This window comes from Peromyscus leucopus, chromosome 15 (genome assembly GCF_004664715.2).
Source record: "Peromyscus leucopus breed LL Stock chromosome 15, UCI_PerLeu_2.1, whole genome shotgun sequence".
Taxonomy (NCBI): Eukaryota; Metazoa; Chordata; class Mammalia; order Rodentia; family Cricetidae; genus Peromyscus; species Peromyscus leucopus.
In genome coordinates, this window is record NC_051076.1 from 15,238,613 (window position 1) to 15,263,033 (window position 24,421).

The 24,421-nt window shown below is 46.0% G+C and overlaps 1 protein-coding gene across 1 annotated transcript in view; it reads left to right on the forward strand.

The window, feature by feature from the left end:
* The first annotated feature begins 1,590 nt into the window (after window positions 1–1,590).
* Window positions 1,591–24,421, forward strand: part of Mia3 (MIA SH3 domain ER export factor 3) — a 44,239-nt gene continuing 21,408 nt past the window's right edge. The window contains 7 exon segments of the mRNA XM_028894557.2: window positions 1,591–1,759; window positions 5,129–5,262; window positions 8,999–9,085; window positions 12,607–14,374; window positions 14,377–15,324; window positions 18,095–18,400; window positions 20,975–21,120. Coding sequence (XP_028750390.1) covers window positions 1,627–1,759; window positions 5,129–5,262; window positions 8,999–9,085; window positions 12,607–14,374; window positions 14,377–15,324; window positions 18,095–18,400; window positions 20,975–21,120 — 3,522 coding nt within the window. The 5' untranslated portion in view covers window positions 1,591–1,626.

Here is a 24,421-nt window from a genome sequence, read left to right on the forward strand (position 1 = left end):
GAAAATAAGACGACTTTAAATAACTCTGATCTCCATACCCTGGTAGCACACGGAACAGCAGGAAAAAAGCACAGTGAGTGTGCAGTCAGTCACTTTGACAGACATGTCCCCATACAGCAATAAATCTATCTGCGGACCTGTTCCTGGGGTTGGGGGTGCTGCTGAGGGGGAAACACTAAGTACGCCTGTATATGGAACTTGGTTTAAATCAATAGCGTCATACAGGGGGATCTGTGGTTCATCCAGCAGTTCATTGTTCAGCACATCCTACCTTCCAGATGTTTCCGTAGGCACCTAAGAGGAGCGAACACAACAAATTAGGGCTTGGATGTAGCTCACTGGTAGCTCGGACTGAGCGTGCCCAATCTCCAGCACCACATAAATAAGTAAACAAACGTTTTCCCCGCTCTTGGGGAGCTCTTTGAGGTTGGGTGGGGGACAGTGAAATAGAGAAATAAACATAGGGTAAGTGGTAAATGTGCTAAAGAAAATAAAGCAGGGTGATGCGCTTAACCATCCTGGGAAGGTTTCTCTATGGGATGGGGGGAGCGGGGCGGGGAAGGTGTAAGGCTCGTGTTTGCTGTGGGGCTGTCACAGAGGCAGGATGGAGTAAGGGGACTATGTGAGGAATTATCGCAGGTAGGGGAAACTGCAAGCGTGAACGCACCAAGGAAGGAGTGGGCTTGCTGTGTCTGAGTGGACCTAACAGGTAGGGAAGCATGCCAGCCAAAGGACAGGCGAGGCCGTGTGGTCTGTGTGAAGCCATTGCATGTTACTTGGAAATACGGAATTGTGGGAAGGTTCGAGGAGAGACACCTCCGACTTCATCCTCACAGACGTTACTCTCGCTACTGTCTCGACAGTGGCTCTTGGTAACTCGAGGGCATTCAGATGAGCCTTGAAGTTGGTCTGGTCTGCAGTGTCGGCAAAGCGGATGGTGAGAAATGGACGTAGGACACGTGCTAGACTAAAGGACGTCTTCCTTTATGGACAGACAGGAACCTCAGGGTCCTGGGCAGATCATCACTGTCCGCTAACCTCTCCTTAGAGGATGCCGCCTTCTAGTTTACCATCTCACCCACGATTCCATGAACATAGAAGAGAACCGTGTGATGGGGGTCCCAAACAATCCCACGGAGTCTGACGTGTGCACCGGGGGGTCCGGGGTTTGTGCCTGGGTGAGTTGCTCACTGTGGCCAGTCCTGCGTGGGACTCGGCCGTTCAGAACCTAGAACCGTGGTTGGAGGGACTGAGGAAGAGGGGTGGCTGTTGAGCGTGGACCAGACCTCCGAAGCCGAAGGAGGGAAGACAGAAGAACCGGTTGGGAGGGCGCGGAGCTGCGGAGTGACGAACCGGGTGACGCGGAGGGTCGTTTGTGAGGGCGCCGGCACCGAAGCCGGCGATTGGGCGAGGGGAAGGTGCCAGCGGCGGTTGTCAAGGCAGCAGTTCGGGAGGGACGCCACGGCCTCCTCCAAGTCACTTCGCATCCCGCGCCGAGCCCTTGCTGACGTGTCGCTCGCAGCCGCCCGCCGCCCGGGCGCCTCCCCCGGCCCGCCTGCTCCCGCCCCGCCCCCGGCACCGCCCGCCGGCGGCCTCCGCGTCACCCGCGCCCGCGGTGGCCACAACATGGCTGCGGCGCCGGGGCTGCTCCTCTGGCTGCTCCTGCTCGGGCCGCTCCGGTGGGTCCCGGGCCAGCCGGACCCGAGCCCCGGCCGGCGCTTCTCGGACCTCAAAGTGTGCGCGGACGAAGAGTGCAGCAGTGAGTGTGGGGCGGCGGGGCGGGAGGCGGGTTCCCGGGTGGCGGCGATGGCCGCGCGGGTCGGAGTCCCACGGCTCGCCCCGGCCTGGGGGGGGGGGTCTCAGGCCCGCGGAGCCCGCGCCCGTACGCTCTGCTCAGCGATCCCCCTGGTGGTCCTGCCGTGGGGGCCGCGCCTGCCACTTGTTGCCGGCATTTGCTCTCGGCTGCTGTGACCTGGCTGGGGGGCGCCGCAGACCCAGCCGGGTTTCCCGGGGTCAGCTCCCTGTTTCCCGGCCCCGGATCTCCGCCTGGGCTCCCGGAGTGATGGGGTGGCCCGCCCCCGCATCCTGGGCATCCCGTGCTGCAGCCAAGAGCGTCCCTACGCCGGCCGCGGGGACCTGGGTCCGCGCAAGACCGAGACCCACGCGCTTAGGGATCTGGGGCGCAATCTCAGTGGCTGATTGACGTGGGGTTCCTTCAGAAGGCACCCCGGTGCTGCCCCTTCGCCCTCTCGGCTGCATTGGGACCAGCTCGCATCACCTTTGGAAACGGAAGGAACTCGAGTTTAGGTTTGGGATGAGCCCGAGGCCAGGAACGCAGTTATATTCGGAGGTCTCTAGGGTTCTCTGCCTCAGTCCGGTCTCTCTTTTGCATAGAAGCTTCTTGCCAGCTGCCAAGTAGGGCTGCAGGAAGGTCAAAATCTTTCGCTCTTAAGGAGGCCAAGGAGCTGCACCTGTCACCACCTGAGAACCGCAGCCTTCTCCTCTGTGCGCAGTCGCGCCCGGGTCCTAGGTTGGAGGTGCCTGGGTTGGAGGTGGGCCATGGGGAAGGTTAGGATCAGAAGAGGGCTCTTGCTGTAATGGTGTTAATAAATACTCCAAAGGTCTCAGGAGTCAGTCCAGCTTTCTTTTCCTTAGTCCCCCATGTTGCTGGGACCCATTGCTGGCCAGAATAATTCATAAGGCTTCCAGGTTGGTCTTCAACAACTGTGTACCTTATTGTTGATGTCCTTCATAAATCACAAGCAGTCCATATAGAAAATTATTCCTCCTAAAAGACCAAGAAGACTACATGTTACCCATTTATACTCAATTGGTTTTATGAAAAAAAAATTCATAATTTGAATTATTTTGCACCAGTACCATTAAAGAGAAAGAAAGGGGGTACCTGCAATTTATTTCACCTAGATTCTAGGTCCTAGAGGTAGCCCAGGGCCAATGTAAATAAATGTTGTAAATAAAATAGAGGTGGAGCCACCATCGTGAATTTTCCCTTTCATTTTTCTGTTAACAAACAGCTATTGGGATTTTGAACATCGCTCTGTTTTCTGTTCTTTGCTTTCAAACACACTCTCACCTGAGTTCCTCAAAACTCGAGAGGACAGTATCCCTAGGGCTGCTTCAGAACTGAGACCCCTGCTTGGAAGAGTCTGGGCTGTAATATAACTTGAGAAGTGGCCCATGTCCAAACAAATGTAGCCAAACGCAATAGGCAATGATAGAAGCAGAGCCCAGGTCTGGGTTGCCTGTTAGGAAGTACTTAGTGGGAGGGTGTCAGGTGTCACGAAAGGTGTCACGCAGTGTGCATATCATTCATAAATAATAAGCAATACATAAAGATATCGGCTGTTCTTGATATATTACTATACATCCCCAAGAGTCTAAGGAGGGAACCAGAAACAGAGCTGTTTTCAATTTGAGAAGAATTCGCAGTCTCAATTACCATTAGTCTGGCCTCTCGCTCAGTTCCATCTGAATTAGGATGCTGACATATCTAAAAAGAATCCTGTTTTAGCTTTAAAAACCAAGTGACACCCTCCAGATCTGTATGCTTGTCCCTCGGATATGTGTTTTTAAAATGTGTTTGTGTATGATTGCTAACTGGCTTTTAGACAGAGTGTGATTTCCATCACTTCCATCTCTCTGCCCTTTAATGCACAGCTAATTTCATTTGGCAAAATACTGCTTCTACCAGTTTGAAGTTATGTATTTTTATTCATTCATTCATTCATTCATTCATTCATTCATTCATTCGAGACAGGCAGGGTCTCACTATGTATCCCTGGCTGGTCTGGAACTCACAGAGATCTTGCCTGCCTCTTCCTCTTCAGTGCTGGGATTAAAGGCATCTGCCACCGTGTCTGGCCATAGTTCTGTATTTTAAGTGAGAAATAACTTCTGACCTAGTTTCATAGTTTTGTTTGGACCCTGACAAATGAGGTATCCATCTTGGATTTACTTCTAGAAAAAAAATGTTTTGAAAGCTTTTTTAGGTTTGCTAATTTTATGTGTGTGTGCGTGCGCAATACTGGGGGACTCAACCCAGGGCCTTGTCTATATCATGCAAGTATTCTACTATTGAGCTACATCCAGTACTCTTTATGCTCGGTTACCCAGGCTGGCATTGAACTTCCTCTCAACTCCAGTCAAGTCTTGAGGCTTATGATCGTTTTACCTCAGCCCCTGAATACTGGAATTACAGGTCTACACCACCAGACCTGGCTAGAAACCTTCTTAATGCTGACACATCAACACTATTTGCTTAGAAAACATTGCCTTGTGATTGATTGGATTCCTAATAACGTGTGCTAATGCCTTCCTGTTAATTCATCCAGATGCTGTGCAGAGACAACTTAGCCACAAATGAAATTGACAGTGTTTACCACTGCCCAGGAGCAGTTGCAGCCTTTTACAGGTCGTGCTTGTTAGTGGTTGGTTCAAGTTAATTGACCCCTTGGGGGTTTCTGGGAGTGCTTTCTGGCTCCCTGTTATCCCTACAGGTAGCTATGTTTAAACCAGTCAGCACTTGCACCTGCATTTACACACCCACAAAATGAAGTCTTCTATGATGATGGCACAGCAAAGGGGTTGGGGGGGGGGTTGCGCCAGAAGATTAGAGAGGGAAACAAAGAGTTGACTTGAGAGCAGCCATCTGTGGTGGCCGACATGTTGGTTTTGGTTTCTCAGACAGCCAGAAAGAGAAGTAGAAACTTTCCCTCATCTGATTAAAGGGTTGATGTGACTTACAGCAATGAGGCTCTAGGGATTTTTGACGCTTGGAGCATGCGGATCGAAGTCAATTCCAGAAGAGTACAGGGAAGCTTGATTACTGTTTGTGGTGGGATTCTTAAATCCCCCCCCCCAACATCTCTAAGAGCTGGTAATGCTTGCCTCACATGTACAAAAACCCTAGTTCTGAGCTCCTGCATATGCCTGCAATCCAAGCACTTGAGAGGTAAAGACGGGAGGATCAGGAGTTCCGGGTTATCCTTGGCTACCAAAAAAGTTTAAGGCCAGCTTGGAATACATGCAACCCTGTCTTAAAACAAAACAAAACAAAACAAAAAACCTAATATTGTCTTGTTTTGTTATTTTCTATTTCTGAATACAGTGCTAATGTACCGTGGTGCAGCCGTCGCAGACTTCACAGGCCCTGACTGTCGTTTTGTGAATTTTAAAAGAGGTGACCACGTGTATGTCTACTACAAACTTGCAGGGGTCTCCCCTGAAGTTTGGGCTGGAAGTGTAAGTAAAACCATGAAAAACTGCATTTCCTTATTCTTGTTGAATTTTGTAGCACCGTAGGTTAAATGCTATTGATAGTGTCTTTCCTAGACTGTAAACAGAGGGCAGCCGTGTGGTCCTAGCAGGCTTCAGGCCTGGCACACCATAGGGCTAAGAGAGACAATGGTTTCTGGAACAGAACTGGTTCTAGCTATTGCCCCACAGCTATACAGGAAGCTGCATGTATCATTCAAATCAAGATGGTAAAGACCTGAAAATCTTAAAAGTTCATTGTCTCAAAAAAGAAGTATTTATGGTCATTAGACTTAATCTTATGGATAGCACTTAAGTGTGCAGGGTTAACATTAGTGTGACTTTTCTCTGTAAAAAAAAATCTGTTAAAGAGCCTACACAGGGCTGGGAGCTCAGCCAGGACCCTAGTTTGATCCCCAGAACCTACTTTTAAAAGCCAGGCTTTGTGAGTGTGCTTGAAATGCACAGTCCGGGAGGTGCTGGGTGGGCGGATCACCAAGACACATAGACCAACCAGCCTCACCTACTGGGAGAGAGCAAAACACAAGGTAAAGGTGTGAGGGAGGCAGAGGCAGGCAGACCTCCGTGATTTTAAGGCCAGCCTGGTCTACATAGTGAAACCCTATCTCAAAACACAAACCAAAACCAAAACCAACCAAACAAAAAATCCACAAGGTAGACAGCATTTGAGAAATGACAAAGAGGTTGTCCTCTGGCCTTCACATATATGCGTCCCCATACACACACATACACTCAACTGCACCCCCCTCCCCACAGTACATATACAGGCCTGCACATACATGAATATATGCATAGATACTTGTAGGCAGCCACATACAAAAGGGAAAATATTGTGTAGCCTGTGTGCATTCTTGTTTGTTTGGTTTTTAACTTCTGAGGTTTCTTTTTCTTGCTTTTCTTTGCACCTGGAAGTTTCCCTCGGACTCTGTTCCTGGCACTCTTTGGGCCTTTTGGTATCAGCCATGGCAGACAATGACTGTATCCACCATGCTCTGGTATATGTTAAGCAGGAGACTCTCCAGCAGTGGCCTGGCTGAGAAGCATGAGAGTTGTTCTTTCCTTTTGAAGAGGGCTTTGTTGACTAAAGGGTCTGTGATGACCTGGGGGGTTGTTCCATCTTAGAAACACTCCCAACCATATGAAGTGTTCACTCGATAAAACACCAAAAAACCAACACAGAGTAAGGTTCTAGTAATCCCCTAGGGAGAAAAAAAAAAAGCATATTTCAGCTTCCTCTGGGGAATTTTTTTAAGCATGCCAGCGGCATCACGGACATGAGGAAGAGTCTGTGCTGTTTCCCGTGTCTCGGGAGCTGCTCCCCATGTACCTGTGCGCCATCTGTCCATACACTAGTTACAATCCTTCTACCTTCCCACCTTTGGTCTTTTGGAGGAATAAGCTGGCTTGATGTTTTCCTTCACCCGTTAGCTTTTTCACCTCTCCACGTTTTTGTTCTTTCTGAGTCACAGCTCTTCCTCTGCTTTTTTATTTCCTCAATGGCAAGGTCTCATGTATCCAGGCTAGCCTTAAGCTTCAGATCCTCCCGCCTCTGCCTCCCCAGTGCTGGGATTACTGGTGTGGCCCATGTGTGCAGTGCTTCAGATCAAACCAAGACTTGCTTCATGGTAGGTAAGCATTCTACAGCCCAGCCTTCACCTTGCCTCCTTCAGGAACCCTGCTTTAGCATCTGGCCTGAAGTGATCTTGGCTGGTAGAAGTGCGTTTGGGTGGGACTCTGTTTGTCCTGCTCCTGTGACAGCCACTTGACTGTTTTGCCTGTCAGCCAGCTGGTGTCTCAGCTCCCTCTCAAGTCAAAAGCCACATGTCTTATCTGCCTTCTTTGGGAGGATGTCCTTACAGGGAGCTACAGCACTTAATTACATTTGCTCTCATAGTAGCTTAGGCAGAATTGGCCCTCCTGAGGCAGCCTCGGCCCTCCCCACCCCCAACTCACATCAGCAGTGCTTTGGCAGGGGGGATCCACAGAAGCAAAGTTAGATGTGGGACTGACTTCTGTGAGGGCCAGTGATTCCGTGAGACTGTAGGAAAGAAAGGGTGGCTCCTGATGGTGGAGCTTTGTAAGCTGTGGCCTCAGGTGACAGGTCACAGCTTCCTTTTTCACCTAGCTCTGGATTCCTTCACTCTTCTAACCCAACCTCCACGGCATTGTCTCGAAGAACGGCAACATGTACTTCTGCATGGCCTCTCCTCGAATTTCAGGAACCTCGTCATTTGTGGAACTAACAAGTCTCCCTAGTTTTCAGAATGACTTGTTTGAGTATCTCAATTCTCACCCTACTGTCTTATTGGTTTCCTAATTTCAGGGTTTATCTGCCAGTCTTGTAGCATTAATGCCCCAGGTCTTATCTAATCTTCGGGCTTTATTTTATTACCAACACGGCCTCCAGATGGTTTCCAGATAAACCAAGAACACTGGTGACTGGGGATATTTTAGAATTAGTGATAAGGTGGCCTTTCTTCTTCTTGTGTCTGACCTGCCTATCGGTCCGTCTATCAGTCTATGTGCCCCGACCCGCTATCAGTCCGTCTATCAGTCTACTTTATTGTTTGAGAACAGGGCCTTGCCTCCTTTCAGACTGTGGCTAGTAACAGACAGTTTCTCAAATGGAGCTTTTATACACTGTCTGCATACTTTATATTCTTAACTATGCATGCTGGGAAAGACCGGTTATTTTCTGTAGATTTATTTTACATGGAACTGGAGCCTGAGAGGTAGGTAAGTGTGCATTACATCATAATTTTATTTAATACCCCCAAATACTTCTAAGTACTGTTTTTGGAAAATGCTATCAGAGCATATAGTATCAATAGATATTGTTCACTGTAGCAGTGAATGCTGTGGGATGTTCTGTATGGCAAATGTGTTGCTCTGATTGGTCAATAAATAAAATACTGATTGGCCCGTGGCTAGGCAGGAAGTATAGGCGGGACTAACAGAGAGGAGAAATAAAAGAACAGGAAGGCAGGAGTCACTGCCAGCCACAGCCAGGACAAGCAGCATGTAAAGATGCCGGTAAGCCATGAGCCACATGGCAAGGTATAGATTTGTAGAAATGGGTTAACTTAAGCTATAAGAACAGTTAGCAAGAAGCCTGCCACGGCCATACAGTTTGTAAGCAATATAAGTCTCTGTGTTTACTTGGTTGGGTCTGAGCGGCTGTGGGACTGGCGGGTAACAAAGATTTGTTCTGACTGTGAGCAAGGCAGGAAAACTTAAGCTACAAGCAAACATTTCAGAAGTCTTGTTTGCTTCTGCTGATTTTCATGGCTGCTGTGAACTGATTTAAGGGAGACTTGTAAGAAGCAGTTCATGAGCAATGCTATCAAGTGCTCATGTAAATTCTTGCCAGAGATCACTTGGAACTGTGTTTCCAGTCAGCTTTGGTTTGCCCAGTCTTAGCCATACAGTTTTTAGGAAGCTTCTCTTATACAGATCTCTAATTACTTCTAACTGTAACACTCTGTGCTGATATATAAAAGAACGTGTCTGTGGCTTGGAGAACTGTTGGTTTAACATGTTAATCTTCATTGGCACAATCATGGCAGTGTCATTATCAGCAGCAAACATCTATTTCTCTTGCTCTATGTTGTCTATGTATTTTTTGTCACTGCTAAAACTCTCCCTTGATTTCTTATACAGAACTTGATTGGTATTTGTCCCCTTTGTCCATTTTTTCACATAGGTTGGACGAGTCTTTGGGTATTTTCCAAAAGATCTGATCAAGGTCCTTCACACATATACAGAAGAAGAGCTACAAGTTCCAGCAGATGTAAGTTGTTCTCGGCTACAAACTGGCTTATAAGTTCAGTTGTAATCAAAACTTTAAGACAGTGTTAGGCAAGACATTGCATTTCCGGTACAGCTCTTATACAGTGTAATTAACTCACTTGAAAGTCAGTGAATGTGTTTCTGACAGAGGAAAAGCAACCCAACATTTGTGTATCAGATTTTAATTTGGAATCAGACTAACTGAATAAGAAGAACATTTGAAAAGCATTTGCAGGAGATTATGTACACTGATAACTGTTTGATACATTGAAGTTGATGTTCTTATGGGAGGCTGTAGACTGATATTCAGGACTTTTCTCTGCCTTATTTTTTTGCATATGGAAGTCAAGATTTTAATACATTAGCCAAGTGTGATGATACTCACCTATAATCCTAGTATTTGGGAGATGGAGACAGCAGGATCAGGAGTTCAAGGCCAGCAGGATGAGTTTTCAAGGTCTTGTCTCCAAAAAACAAAAAAGAAGAAAAAAATCTTTTTAATTAGTTATCAGAGGTAAATAATTTTGTTTTACAAGCAAAAAGAGGTGTCCCAATTTGAAAATTACTCATTGGGTACTAAACATTTTAAATATATAGAAGTCAGGTTCAATTAATCAAACTCTAAATTGTGTGCAGACCTATTCACACAAAGGCTTTTCCCCTGACTCTGGTGACTTAATACTTACGTCCCAGGTCTGGAAAAGCGATGCTCGGGGCTTTGTATGAGGTCCAGTCTCGAGTCTGTGAGGTTCTACCTTCCCTCTACAGAGCATTCACTCACGGGACACAGACTTACAACGGGCTTGTGTCTAAGATGAGTTTGTCTTCTAGAATCCTCCTTCCCACTCACCCCCACTCAGGCCCCGGCATTCCCGCTTCTGAGGCTTTGGAACCTAGTTGCCACGCGCTGTCACTGAGCCACTCTGGACATCTCTGTCAAGTGCTGCCGAGCTGGCACTGTTCCGTACACTCCTTGGTACTCTCAGGGATCATAACACCTGCTGGGCTTCTCTGGCGACAAAGGCTCTGCAGGATGGGAGGTGGTCATCAGCCCTAAGACTCGCCTGCTTTGGAGTCTATCTTCTCACTATACCTTCCCATGACACCCTTCCCTTGACATTAAGAAAATGGCTCGGGGGGTGGGGGGCGGGAGGAGGGAGGAGAGGGGGATCTGTGGTTGGTATGTAAAATCAATGGAATATTTCTTAATAATAAAAATTAAAAAAAAAAAAGAAAATGGCTCAGAAATGCAGGTGATGAGAAAAGGAAGTCATTAACCCCTTCTGTACTGGACAGGTCTCTCCAGAACATTGTGAAAGTTTGGTTAGGGACAACGACTCAGCTCCTCCTTTCACTTCCTACTCAGTGTGTGGTTCCTTTGGCACCACACTGCTCACTTGTGGGAAAAGGAAGAGTGCAGATTTATGAATAGTCTTAAAAGCAGATATTAATCACTGCCGAGAACCCTCACTTACAGAAAGGTATCTGCACTGAACCTGGTTTCCAGCTGTTGTTCCAGTAATAATGAAAATGGAGATCCCCTCTGGCACTGTTCTTCATCCCTTTAAAGTGGTGGTTCTCCCATGGAGGCTATAGATATAGCATGGGGGACCCTAGGACGACTGTGGCTTATAGTAAGTTTTGGTTTTACTCAATTACTGAGCTAGCCTCAATGAAACATTTCACTGTTAAGATAAGAATTCTACTGTATCAAGCTGGTAATAGAAAAATAAATTAATTAATTAAAAAAAAGTAGTGGTTCTCAACTTTCCTAACACTATGGCCCTTTAATACAGTTCCTCATGTTGTGGTGACCCCCAACCATAAAATTATTTTCATTGCTACTTCATAACTGTAATTTTGCTACTGTTATGAATCATAATATAAATGTTTTCTGATGGTCTTAGGGTGACCCTTGCGAGAGGGTCCTTTGACCCCCAAATGGGTCATGACCCACGGGCTGAGAAGGGCTGCTTTAAATTCTCACTCTCTATGCACCTGTCTGTCAGTAAGATACTTTTTAAGTTGATAAGTATTTCTATGGTGGTATTTCATTTGTACTGAAATGTGATTTTATTTGTATGGTAATAAATAAAGTTGCCTGGGGGTCAGAGCTAATAGCAAGCCATAGCAGAGCTGGGCGTTAGTGGTGCACGCCTTTAATCCCAGCACTTGGTAGGCAGAGCGAGGTAGATCTCTGTGAGTTCAAGGATACAGCCAGCATTGGAGACACACGCCTTTAATCTCAATACCATAGAAGACCTGGAGGGCTGTACTTACAGGCAGTGACGAGGTGGTCATGTGGTTGGTTTTACAACCAATGAGAAGGCAGAACAGAAAATCTTTATAAAGACAAACACACGGGAAGTAGGTCTCTTTCAGAGAGGTCTCTTGGCTTAAGAGGCTAGCTGCAGCAGGCGGTAAGGCTCTTAGCTCTGATCTCTTGGCTTTCTTCTTTGCATTGGTTCTGTGTTTCTTATTTAATAAGACGGTTGGTTATATCTACATTTTTCTAAGTCCAAGGGAAATATTCCAAAAATCCATGTAGACTTAGAACATGACGGCCAGGTTATTGTGCCTGTTTCTAGCTGGGTGGGCAGAGACGTATGGCACAGAGCACCTGCGGTAGAGAAGCTGCATGGTCCTGTAGCTCCCCAGGTCATCAGGCATAGATATCAGAAACAGAGACTCAATACAGGACTACTCCCCACTTTCTCCCTCTGTTGTCACCTTAGTTACTTTTCTCATTGTGGGGAAATACTTAGCAAATCCAACTTAAAGAGAGAAGCACTTATGGCTCGCAGTTTGAGGGCAGAGTTCATCACAGCAGGGGAGTCTTGTCTGCAGGAGCACGAGGCAGCTGCTCATATTGTAGCTGTGGTTCAGAAGCGAGGAGAGATGAATCCTGATGTTAAGGTTGCTTTCTCCTTCTTTTATCATCCAGGACCTCAGCCCAGGAAACGGTGCTGCCCACATGTAAGGTGGGCTTTCCCTTGATAGCTAAGCTGGTCTAGAAACCCTAACAGCCGTGCCCAGAGCTTGTCTCCTGGCAATTATAAATGCTGTCAAGCTGACAATATAACTCATCACCAAGTGTTCAGAACAAACTGAGAAATGCAGAAGTCACACAGAGGGAGAATAACATGTCTCCATTTGTATACTCACTATGCTTTTTAGAGACTATGACACAGTTTTTGAAAAATGCAGAAATAATTGTAATGTAGAATAAGACAAATTTACCCAACCAGAGCCGACCAACTGGGAGCCTCCAACTGTCCCCATAAAACTGACAGCATGGGGGAACAGATTATTTTCCAAACAGAAACCAGGAACGGGGCCAAGCAAACTCAGCAGCCACATGAGTCATTCTCCAAGGAACAAGATTGAAAGTGGCTTCCAATCTGATATCCCTGTACTGACCCATCACTGGTTCAAAGCCATCCTAGAACTAGGCACAGACTTGGAGTGCTCTTGGGACACTTGATTGTCGGGACACTAATGTTTTTGTTTTTTTCCGTACAGGAGACAGATTTTGTCTGTTTTGAAGGAGGAAGAGATGATTTTAATAATTATAATGTAGAAGAACTTTTAGGGTCTTTGGAACTGGAAGACTCTGCATCTGATGAGTCTGAGAAAGCTAAAGAAGTTTCTCAGCATGGAGTGAAATCTCCTGAAGGAGCTCAGGAGACTGAACTTGACCCTACACCTGAGCCTGAGCCGGTCAAAGCTGACTCAGGGGAAAGAGAAGGTGCATTCTCAGAGAGCACTGAGGAATTGCAGGAACAGCCCTCAGCTCAGGAGAGCCACCCTCGTGCCAACAGTGCAGCAGATGACGCCCAGGGAGTGCAGTCTTCACTGGACAATTTTGAAGAAATGCTGCATGATAAGTTAAAAGTGCCAGGAAGTGAAAACAGAACCAGCAATAGCTCTCCCGTCTCAGCGGAGCAGGAGAAGATAGATGCCTACAAAGTCCTGAAAACGGAAATGACTCTTGACTTGAAAACCAAGTTTGGCTCAACCGCCGATGCACTGGTGTCCGACGATGAGGCAACCAGGCTGGTCACTTCATTAGAAGATGATTTCGATGAAGAACTGGATGCTGAGTATTACCCAATGGAGAATGAAGAAGAGGAGAACGTGGACAACTTTGATGAGCTACCATTACTATCCTTTGCAGATGAAGAAGATGAGAAAGCCCCTGGGAAACCTGGGATGGAGAAATATTCAACAGATAAGGATCCGAACTTGAGTGAAGAGGGTAAAGTTGAACCCACTCTGCCTCCTGGCATCCAAAGTGACAATAAAGATTTATTGACAACTTGGGGGGATACTTTGTTTTCTATTGTCACAGGAGGTGAAGGAAAAACAGGTGAGGTAGGTTTAGAGAGTTCTAACCCAGAGGAAGACAAGAAGGAGGATGTGCTGGTTTCAGCTAGCCGTGAGAGGAAACCACAGTCAACAGCTGGCTATGTGGACCCTGAGGATGAAGAGGATGATCTTTTTGTAGAAGTCTCCAAAACCAGTGGTGAAAAGGACTCAGAAACAGACCAAGATCTTGTCATTATAGGAGAAGAAAAGCCAATACAGGACTCCAGGAGAGGCCTGTCACACCATGAATCCAAAGCAGAGGTTGTAGAGTCAGAAACGGTGAGTGCTTATCAACCTCAGAGTAGCAAGCTTAACCCTCTGCCAGCTGCTGAAAAGGGCAAAGAATTTACATTAAAAACAGTCTTTGAAAAAAAAGAAAATGGCCTAAAAGAACCAGTTATCCATATCTCAAAAGAAACACCCCACGAAGAGAAGACTGGAGAGAGCTTCGAGAGTGAATCGGTACCCAGAGCTGTGGTGAGTCCAGGGACAGAAAACAGCAGCAAACATGAATCGTTGGGTGCCACACCACTCTTAGGAGATCATCAGCCTGATGTATCCAAGGACAGTACGGAAGTCACAGGCGCTTCCGTCAGTGGGCCAAAAGTGGACCAACAGGAGGGATTTCAGACTCAACCTGGATTCTCTGCTCCAGAGGAAACTGCTCCTTCAAGAGAACTGAGGGAGAAGGTTCCTACTCTGGGAAGAAATCTTTCTTGGCAGCAGCAAGAGAGAGATGTAGCTGTTGTAGAGGGCAGGGAAGACCCTGCAGATGTGGAACCACCCCACCCCCAGGCCATACAAGGGGCACTGGAGATTGATAGCCGGGAAGTACCCAGTGTCCAAATCCAAAGGCCAGAAGCAGAGGAGGACGCTTATCCCCCTGAGGAGCTACTGGAGGATGAAAATGCTGTGAGCGCACGCAGTCTAAAGAGAACCACCCCAGGGTTCAGGACAGGAGGTCAGATATGAATTCTCAGGTTTTTGAAAAAGTAATTTTGGGGACCCTTAATCTTGACACTGAAGAAAACAAGCAAGCAACGAATATGATTGTGGAGACTGGAAAAAAGAGTACAACTACATCAGAAGAGGCAGATGGTACAGGCAGGGAGTTGGGCAGTGTAGTGGGGGACAAAGAAAAAAGCCATCTGGCAGCTGTGCGAGCTCAGGGGCCATCTGAAGTCGATGGCCTTCATGAGAAGATGCCAGCTCCCACTGCAGGCTTCGGGGAAGCCATCCAGAGTAAAGATCCTGATGCCCTACAAAAAGACAACCCTGAGGGACTAGTCAACCCCTTGGGACTTGGGGAGATTCCCGGGGGAGAAGAGACGTCAGAAGGGGATCCTGAGGATCCTGAGGAGTTTGGAGGCTCAGAAAGCCAGGTGCCTGATGCTGAAGGCGTTGGAGATGGCTCACCCCAACAAGCTACACCTGAAATTCCTGACATAGTGCTGAAGAGCCTGAGAGAAGACTTGCCCATCATAAACAGCTTCTTCAAGGACCAGAAGTCCCTGTATCGCTTCCTGAAGTACTTTGATGTCCATGAGCTGGAGGGCATGCTGCAAGATATGTCAATAAGGCTGAAATCAGCACATCGGGACAGCCTGCCCTACAATGTGGAAAAAGTCCTGGATAAAGTCTTCCGTGCCTCTGAGTCACGAATTCTAAGTGTGGCAGAGAATATGCTTGATAATCGAGTGACCAAAAATAGAGATCTGGGGACACAAGAGAACAGCCTGTTAGAAGAAGCTGCGGTGTTGGATGATGTACAAGACCTGATCTATTTTGTCAGGTACCAACACTCTGGAGTGGAGACTGCTCCACTGGCCACACCTCCACCTCAGGAGGAAGGCGAGGCTGGACCAATAGAAGGTAAAGTACCTGCTTATGACCTTGTGGAGTTAGCAGGAGCAAGGTGGTGGGGAGGGGATGTGTGTTTAGGGTGGGGGTATACCCAAGTGCTTCATTTGCTGTTTGTAAAATTCTAGTCACACTTTCCACGTGTCTAAAGGAGAAGGTCTAGACCTACAGGGCCTCCCCGTCCAGCTTCCTTTTAGGCTGAACATGAGTGCAGATTGTACTCCATCCCCAAGACCATTTTCTTTTTCCTTCCATAGAACAGCTGAAATTGTTTTTCATTTTAAAAAGGAAACTTTATAAAAAATCTTAAGAGAAATATGTAACCAAGAAAATAATTTACAAAGTAAAACTCTTAACAAAGTACGGCTTTCATATAAGGTTATAAAAGGGGCTTTACGGAACACAATTTCTTCATGTAGTTATTTATTTATACTCACATATATTCAGCATTGTACTGCTTTCATAACATTCCAAATATGCAAAGTACTTCAAGCATGTCCCTTCTCTACACCATGCTACCCTTCCTTTTCTCACCCCTCCCTATCCAGTTGGCCTTCTTTGTTCCTCTAGACAGAGAAGTTTCAATTTTCATGTCTTATATGTATAAATATATATATGATTTTATGTACCTATATAAATCCTGAGATCCAGAAATGAGAGGAAATGTGATGTCTGTCCTTTGGAGACAGACTTATTTCACTTAATATGATAATTTCTGGTTGCATCCATTTTCCTGAAAATGATATAACCTCATTCTTCTTTATGACAGAAAAGACCCCACAGTATATACGTCCTACATTTTCTTCATCTGTCCCTCTATTGTTGAACACCTAGGTTGTCCCATAACACAGTAGTTGTGAGTAAGGTTACAGTAAACATTGATGTGCAATATATCTCCAAGTTACGTTGTCTTGGAGTCCATTGGGTGAATACTCAGGAGTGGTGGAGCTGGTGCATATGGTAGACTTATTTTTAGTTTTTTGATTTCCATAGTAGTTGGAGTAGTTTTCATACCTGCCAGCAATAAATAAAGGTTCATGTTTATCATATCCTCACCAGCATTTGCTTCCTTACTGACCACTGTTCTGGCTGGGGTGATGTAGAATCTCAATAGTTTCAATGTTCATTTCTTTGGTGGCTTGTGAGGCTGAACATCTGGTTATTATCTAGTCTTCTGAGTTCTTTGTATATTCTAGGTTGAATTGTAGGGAACAAAAGTTTCTTCCCGTTCTGTCTTGCTTCTTTACTTTATCACTTCCTTTGCTGAGCAGAAGCTTTTTAAGTTGATGAAATCCCATTTGCCACTTGCTGGCCTTATTTCCCGAGTGACTGGAATCCTTTTGAGAGTCCTCGATATACATGTATCTTGGATAGTTTCCTAACAGTAACTGCTTTTTATACAAGGATTGGCCAAAACAGCTCATTAAATGGATGCCGTGTGTGAAATCCTTCACTCCTAATTTTCATCTTTTGTGGGGGTCCTGCTGTTTCCTGCTTCTTAGGGACAGTGGTTTACTCCAGTTATACTTCACTGGGCCCTGGGGTTCTTAGGTTAATCAAGGCCAGAACCAGGACACAGAACTTTCTAACAGTACTGGACAAATAGAAGTACCTATCTGTTGAACTGACCCCAGGATACCTGTCATAAGCTCCTGATTCCTAGTTACACATTATATTCTTTGTATCCATGCTTTACAAATAGAAGTAGCTGCATTGCAAGTGATTGGTGATGGACACAGAGTCACAGGAATAACTGTCTTCCTAGAGGTAATTTTCCTGAGAATTGGGAGAAGTGAGCATTTTTTAAAATCAAATCTTTTGGTTAAGAATGGAAAATTCAGGTTGGAGAGATGGCTCAGCAGTTAAAAGAGAATTGGTTTCTGTGGCAAAGGATCTGATTTCCGTTTTCAGCACCCACATGGCAGCTCACAACCATTATACCTCCAGTTCCAGGAGATCTGATGCCCTCTTCTGGCCTCTGTGGACACTGCATGCACATGCAGACAAAATACCCATACACGTAAAATAACTTTTTCTAAAAAAAACCAAAAACTCAAATTAAGTTTTTGGTGTAAAATATGAGGCTGCAAAGATGCACTCAGGCTCATAGGGAAGGCAATGGGCCCATTCCCTGTTGCTTGGCAGTCGTTTGATAGTATTTGAAAGACACTTTGGCAAGCTGCTCATGTGCAGAATGCCCTTCTCTGTATGAACTCTGTGAGCCCAGCTGCCTGTGTATGAAGGAGGTTATGAGCCCAGCTGCCTGTGTATGAAGGAGGTTATGTTCTGTATGTGGCTCCTGGGTTCTGGGCTGGACTGGAATTCTCTTCTACATGTCTGTGTGGGCACATGCTGCCTTGCCATGGCAAGTCATTGGAGTCTTTTTTTTTTTTTTTTTTTTTTTGGTTTTTCGAGACAGGGTTTCCCTGTGTAACAGAGTCCTGGCTGTCCTCAAACTCACAGAGATCTTCCTGCCTCTGCCTCCCGAGTGCTGGGATTAAAGGCGTGCACCACCACCACCACCACCACCACCACCACCACCACCCGGCTCATTGAAGTCTTTCCACGAATGTGTTTATGAAACACTGTGAAGTGAAGGCTTCTTTGTAAATCTGTACTTCAGTCATTGTTAATCTGTAGGGAAGAGTTTAAAACTCTTGCTTCCTTTTTCACTTGTGTACACATGATCCAGGGCGTTGGGCTATGTGATGAGGGCGTGCTGGTCAGTTGGATGAACCAAAATGGATCTGTGATCAAGCTCTCTCCATGTGTTCTTCTCCAGAGGTGCAGCCACTCCAGCAGGACAGCTTACCACAAGAAAACACAGGAGATCTTAGTGTGCAGCTTCCAGAGGAGTCCGGACTCTTGGATCAACCTGGGACCAGTGTGCAGCTTCCAGAGGAGTCTGGACTGTTGGATCAACCTGGGACCGGTGTGCAGCTTCCAGAGGAGTCTGGACTGTTGGATCAACCTGTGACTGGTGTGCAGCTTCCAGAGGAGTCTGGACTGTTGGATCAACCTGTGACTGGGCACATGAGTGCCTCAGAGGTGTCACAGAGGCCAAATACTGAGAAAGACATAGATCCAGGTAAAGTTCATAATTTTTTTCTCTACAAAGTAGACATGTATTATAAAGAAGCCTGCTAAGACTATTTATTCTCAAAGGCAGAAAAGATAGAACAATCCAGGTATGTATAAGATTTAAAAGTCTCCCACAAGTAACAGAAAAGAGTGCAGGTGCATGGAGGTCGCAAACAGGAAAGAAGCCAGGGGCTGTCACTAACTTGCAAACCAGTGTTTGGCTATAAATCATCTCAGTGGGACCCTGAACTCTTGTCCTTCAAAGCCACATGCTCTAAAGCAGAGCTTGCTGGCCCGGGGACAGTGGTCTGTATGAAGTAGGCTTCCAGGAAAGGCTGACGGGCACCTGTTACGAGTCTGAACTCCTGGCCCTGGTTCTCCCTCTTCACCCTACTCCTCTGAACGGCTATAGAGATTAAGTTGCTTTTTTGATTTGTTGCCTCAATAGAGCAAATACAGCTTTTTAAAGATGCTGTGAAGGATCCCAGATGTCTTTTGATAGTGTGCTTTGAGGAAACAATTCGGGAACGACAGTCCAGACCAGACTGACACTTGTAATTGTAAATACTTGATTTACAGCACAGAGCAAATATTGGTGGAGAGAAACATCCTCAATAGCGGTTTCTGTGGCTTTCTAGTTGTCGTACAGCTCACTCTCATTTCACTTGAAGCTCCATTGTGTTATTCTGCCATCCAATACAGTACTATGGGGATGTCACTCCTGGGTGCTTTAGAGGGGGAGGGGTTGTTTTTCACAGTCCTGGGGATCTACTCAGGGCCTCCTGCTTGTTAGGCTCGTGTGTTACCACTGCCTGCCAGCTCCAGCAGTATTCTGTGTGTTTGGGAGAGTGTGAAGCACAGCTGTGGCGTGAGTCTGTAGACATGAAGAGTCTGGTCTCACTAGAGTAGCAGCCCTGCTCTCCAGCTAACACACACAAAGTAGGAAACATTGCAGCGGAGAAGTCTAGATGAGCAAGAGTGAATGATGTGTCAGGGACTCCCACGTTCCAGAGGACGTCATGGGCACGTGTAATTTTCCAAGTTCTTTTTAATTCTGAAAGGTCCTGTTTACTGAAAACAAGTCACGAGTCACACCACTGAGATTCACTGGACTTTTGCTCGAAGCCTTCAGGAGTGGGAAAGGTTGTGCTTGCAGGACAGAGTCTTTGTTGTGGCTCTTCCCATAGAGTGCCGGCTGCCTCCCCAGGCAGGCCTTCCCAGTGCCACAGCATGCACTTCAGGTGCTAGGGTGCTCACCCAACTGGGGAAATGCCACCCACTGTCAGCACTAGGTCAATACTGAACTGAATTTTATGGTTGGGACCCCTAGACCCCTAGAAGGTCCAGTCCAGCCTTTCACTAACTGCTGTTGACAAGACATGCCAGGTTCATGTAACTCAAGTCCAAATACCTCCCCTCCCCTCCCTCCCTCCCCTCCCCTCTCCTCCCTCCCCTCCCCTCCCCTGCTGTGTGGAATCCTCTCAGGTATAACTGGGCTCTCCTTCTTTCACAAAGCTTCTCTAGATGCCAGTTCCCACTCTGCAGGGAATTCTTCTGCATCATCCCTGGCATCTGCCATATTTCACCGAGTTGTCATCGTCCATAAACTAAAATATGAAGTACCGGCGACATGCCAGCTATGCTAAGCCTTAGTGTATTCTATCTGCAAGCCTTTTTCCTTTTCCTTAATGTTTTAATTTAGTGTGTGTATGCGCCATGGGGCACATGAAGCCTTAGTGTATTCTATCTGCAAGCCTTTTTCCTTTTCCTTAATGTTTTAATTTAGTGTGTGTATGCGCCATGGGGCACATGTGGAGAAGACAACTTTCAGGAGTCAGATCTCTCCTCTGCTATGCGGTTGCAGGGATCAAACTCGAGTTATTAGGACTGGCTGAATGTGATTGTATCTGCATGGTTTTGTTTGATGGTGCTGGTCTTTTTGGTTTGTTTTGGGTTTTGTTGGTTGGTTAGTTGGTTTGGTTTTGTGGGAATTTTTTTGTTTGTTTTGAGACAAGATCTCACTCTTTAGACCAGGCTGGTCTTGACCTCATAGAGATCCTCCTGCCTCTGCTTCCTGAGTGTGGGATTAAAAGCATGCACCACCCTGCCTGGCAATTCTGTTTATATGGAGAAACCATACATTTGGGGGTTTGTTTTCAATTCTCCTGAATGGACAGGAGACATGATGGGGAACCCTGAACAGTAGCGATGATTTTATTTTTATTTTTATTAAAGACTTATTTATTTATTATGTATACAAAAGAGGGTGCCAGATCTCATTACAGATGGTTGTGAGCCACCATGTGGGTGCTGGGAATTGAACTCAGGACCTCTGGAAGAGCAGTTGGTGCTCTTAACCGCTGAGCCATCTCTCCAGCCCCGATTTTATTTTTATAAACAAAGGGTCTGATGGATCTGATTAAGATCCTGGAGTCTTTTGCTTTTCTCTGTGTAATTTTCCTTAGGAGACTCAAATATTCGATGCTTAATAATATTTAGAGGATACTAAGTGAACATTTAAATACAGAGAAACAATTCCTATTCTGAAGCATGAAATATGGTATCTTTTGCCTTCTTTTAGATTTCCTTGTAACCAAAGTCTCTCCTGCTGGGGCTGGTGATGCAGAAAAGCACCTGGAGACAAGGGCAGAGGAGCCAGCCAATATCTCACCTCTGGAAAACACACTTGGTTCCCTGTATTCCTTCATTCTTTATTTAAGTAAGATGGTAAGTCTGATACAGTTTCCTCATCTAGAATGTTGATTAATACAGGGATGTACTACAGGGAGGAGGTATGAGTGAGGACAGACATCAGGTCTTTTCTTGGCCAGGCTGGCCTCAAACGCACTATGCAGCCAAGGCTGACCTTGAACTCCTGATCCTCCGCTAACACTGCCCAAGTGTTGATGCTATAGACATGGCCCACCACCTTGGCTTGATTTATAGCAGGTTTTAAGTTGAATCTGACTTCACTTGAGTGAAGAACTGAAAAGAGTCTTTATGAACTCTGCCCCTGAACCTCTGAAGGTGACTCCCAAGAAGAGCCACAGGTGGATGCCTTTAATTAGGGGCTCTTAGTTTAGCACAGGAGAATTTACTGCCTGGCAAGGCTGGGCAGGTATACACCTATAAAGCGTGGCTTGCCTCCTGGGGACCTTTCAGTACCCCAGGGAACTGGAGATGTTCACTTGACACAGAAGACATGGTTTTTGTCAGGGTTGGTTAAGAAGGAAGACGGGTTAGGAGTTAGCTGAGATGTTTTAGGCAGAATCAAAGGGAACACGAAGTGTAATTTGTTATTGAGTAGAATGGATGGAAAGGGTGATAGGAGCAACAGGGACAGAGGAGGCATGTTCAGAGGAAGGGAAGCATGAAGAAAAGGGGATGTTGGGAAACTAGGGAAGTTGTGGGTCTGTGGAGGGAGACGGGCCACATCACGAAAGGCAATCTGTGTGCCCTGAGTTCTGTCAAGCTGTCAGTGTTGGTACCCTTTGAAGGTCTGAAACAGGGACGTGGTTGGTCAGATCTGTTTCCTAGAAAGAGCGATGGTGGCAAAATGTTTATTCAGGATAATCTTTCTGAAGAGAATCGAGATCCAAGAAAGACATTTAGCCATCTCTATTAGCTTAGCCAAGTGTGGGGGATGTAGCTCCCCCTTGCGGTGTGTGTGGACAGTGGACATTTTTCTAGGTAAATTGGATGAGGCTGGAGGCCAAAGTGATTGATGCCAGGACTGCACAGTGGTCCCCTGTAGGGCCTGTAATTTTGAGGCTGTGTAATAGTGTTTTGCTGTTGATGTTTTCTGTAAACAGGTTTTGAGTCAGGAATGTCTGATTTCAAATCCCAATTTAAAAGTTTGTGCAAATTACTAAACCTGGTTTAACTGAAGCATAAGAACTGTACATCTTTATGGTGTGGGTTCTGGTAATTTGATAGATGTGTACATTATGTAATGATCAAATCAGGGTTATAATCAGGACAATGATCATTTCTATGTGTACTCGTGGGTCTTTTTTTTCAAGTGTTTTTCCATTTATGTATGTATTTACTTAATTTTGTGCATACCTATGTGTGAGGCAGGCAGAGGACAATTTGCAGGAGTCAGCTCCCTCCTTCTACCTTGTGTGTTCTGGGAATCAAATCCAGGTCATCATCGGAGTTGGCAGCAAGCATCTTTGCCTGTGGAGCCATCTCTCCAGTCCACTCTTAATCATTTGAAAAACTTCATAACCTGTGACACAGAAAACTCAGAGCTAGCTCCGCTGTGCTTTTCTGCTCCTCACTGAATTCCTTCCTGTCCTCCCGACTTCCCCTTCCATCTCTACCAACCACTGTTCCACTCTGTTTTTCTCTAAGATAGAGAATAGCAAATGGCTGAACTTGGAACCTCAGCTTCCTTATCTGAAAGGTGCAAATAAGAACTACTCCTGCTGCAATGACCAAGTGATGTGCCAGTGTGAAGTGCCTGGGGAGGTGTCTGGCATTCTGTGGGATTTCCTTCCCAGTCCTGGTTCTTTTTTATGGTCAGGGCAGTGTAAAGATGTTGACTACCCAGCAAACCCAGGGGAAAGGCTGCCTGGATGAGAAAGAAGGAGCAGAGCAAATCCATCTTCAGTTTTCTCCATGGTTACCTATGCTGGTGGCAGCTGCCTGGCAAAGGTGTGATGGCTCTGAGCCGTTACAGTTAGGATGCTTCTGGTGACCGACCCAGACTCAGAAGTAGCCTTTGAGCAGCTCAAGGAGTCAGTAGTTGGAAGTGGGAGGAAGTCTGTCTTTCTCACATTTCTAGGCATGTACAGGACTCTCTTCTTGGTCTGAGTTAGAGACACAGATATGGTACAGGATATAGCCTCCACTTGTAAGGTGACTGAGGAAGACAGTCGTAAAAGACAAGAAGGGATGCAGTGCTACAAGATGCTGGCTTAAAGGGCATGCTCCAAAAAGCGTTTTAATGGCTCAATATGCACAAGCATCTGCTAGAAATCAAAGGTTCTATTATGGGGGTTAGCAAGACAGCTCAGCAGGTAAAGGCACCTTCTGCCAAGTCTGACGTTCTGAGTTCAATCCCATATCCCATGTTGTGGAAGGAGAGAACCAGTGCCTGTAAGTGGTCCTCTGGCCTCCACATGTGCCGTGACACGCACATGCACATGCATACCTACCCACAAATGAACAAATGTAATAAAAGGGATTCTACTATGGGCCAAGCACAGTCCTGATTTTTGAAAAGCTTGTGAGGGTAGGATATGTGAAAACTGAGAACCTATGAATGAGGCATGAAGTTTCCAGCATGGAGCATAGTTACCTGGAAGGGGATGAGTTCTGCTTTGCTTAGGGGAAATACAGCACCACAGGTCAGCTTCATGGGTCAGATGTTAGCTCAACTTGGAATTCTACAACTAGAAGGGACTTTGGAAGATGACCGCCCTAGTGTCTCGCTAATTACAGTAATTTCCTGACAGGTCACTATGAGGTCTGTGCATTAGCAATTCTTTTAAAGTTGCTTATTTTTGAAGTTTAATACAGATATATATTGTGTGCTCAGCATTTCCCCACGACCCCTCTGCTCGCCCTTTCCCATGCCTCTGTTTAGTCCTTTTCATTCTCCTGGACAGTTTCACTCTTATTTTCATGTCATATAGACATGCATGCTTTTACGTGTCTAGTTAACATTCAGGGACTGTCAATGATAGGAAGCCCATCTGTCTTCTGAGATTGGCTTAGTTCATTTAATAATATATCTCTAGTTGGATCTACTTTCCTACATGCATCAGTAATTCTTAGTGTGAGCCACCGCCTTTCAGGGCCACACATTCTTCTGTGGCCAATCATTTTTATATTGACTCAAAATTTCCTTCTCTATGAAATATAGATATAAGATGTAATTCCTTTCCCACACAGCAATCCTTTGACTATGTGAAGCTGTATCCTGTTTTAAATTGTTAGGATTGTTTTGTTTTGTTTGAGACATGGTTCCTCTACATAGCTCTGGCTGTCCTGGAATTCAGTATATAGACCAGGCTGGCCT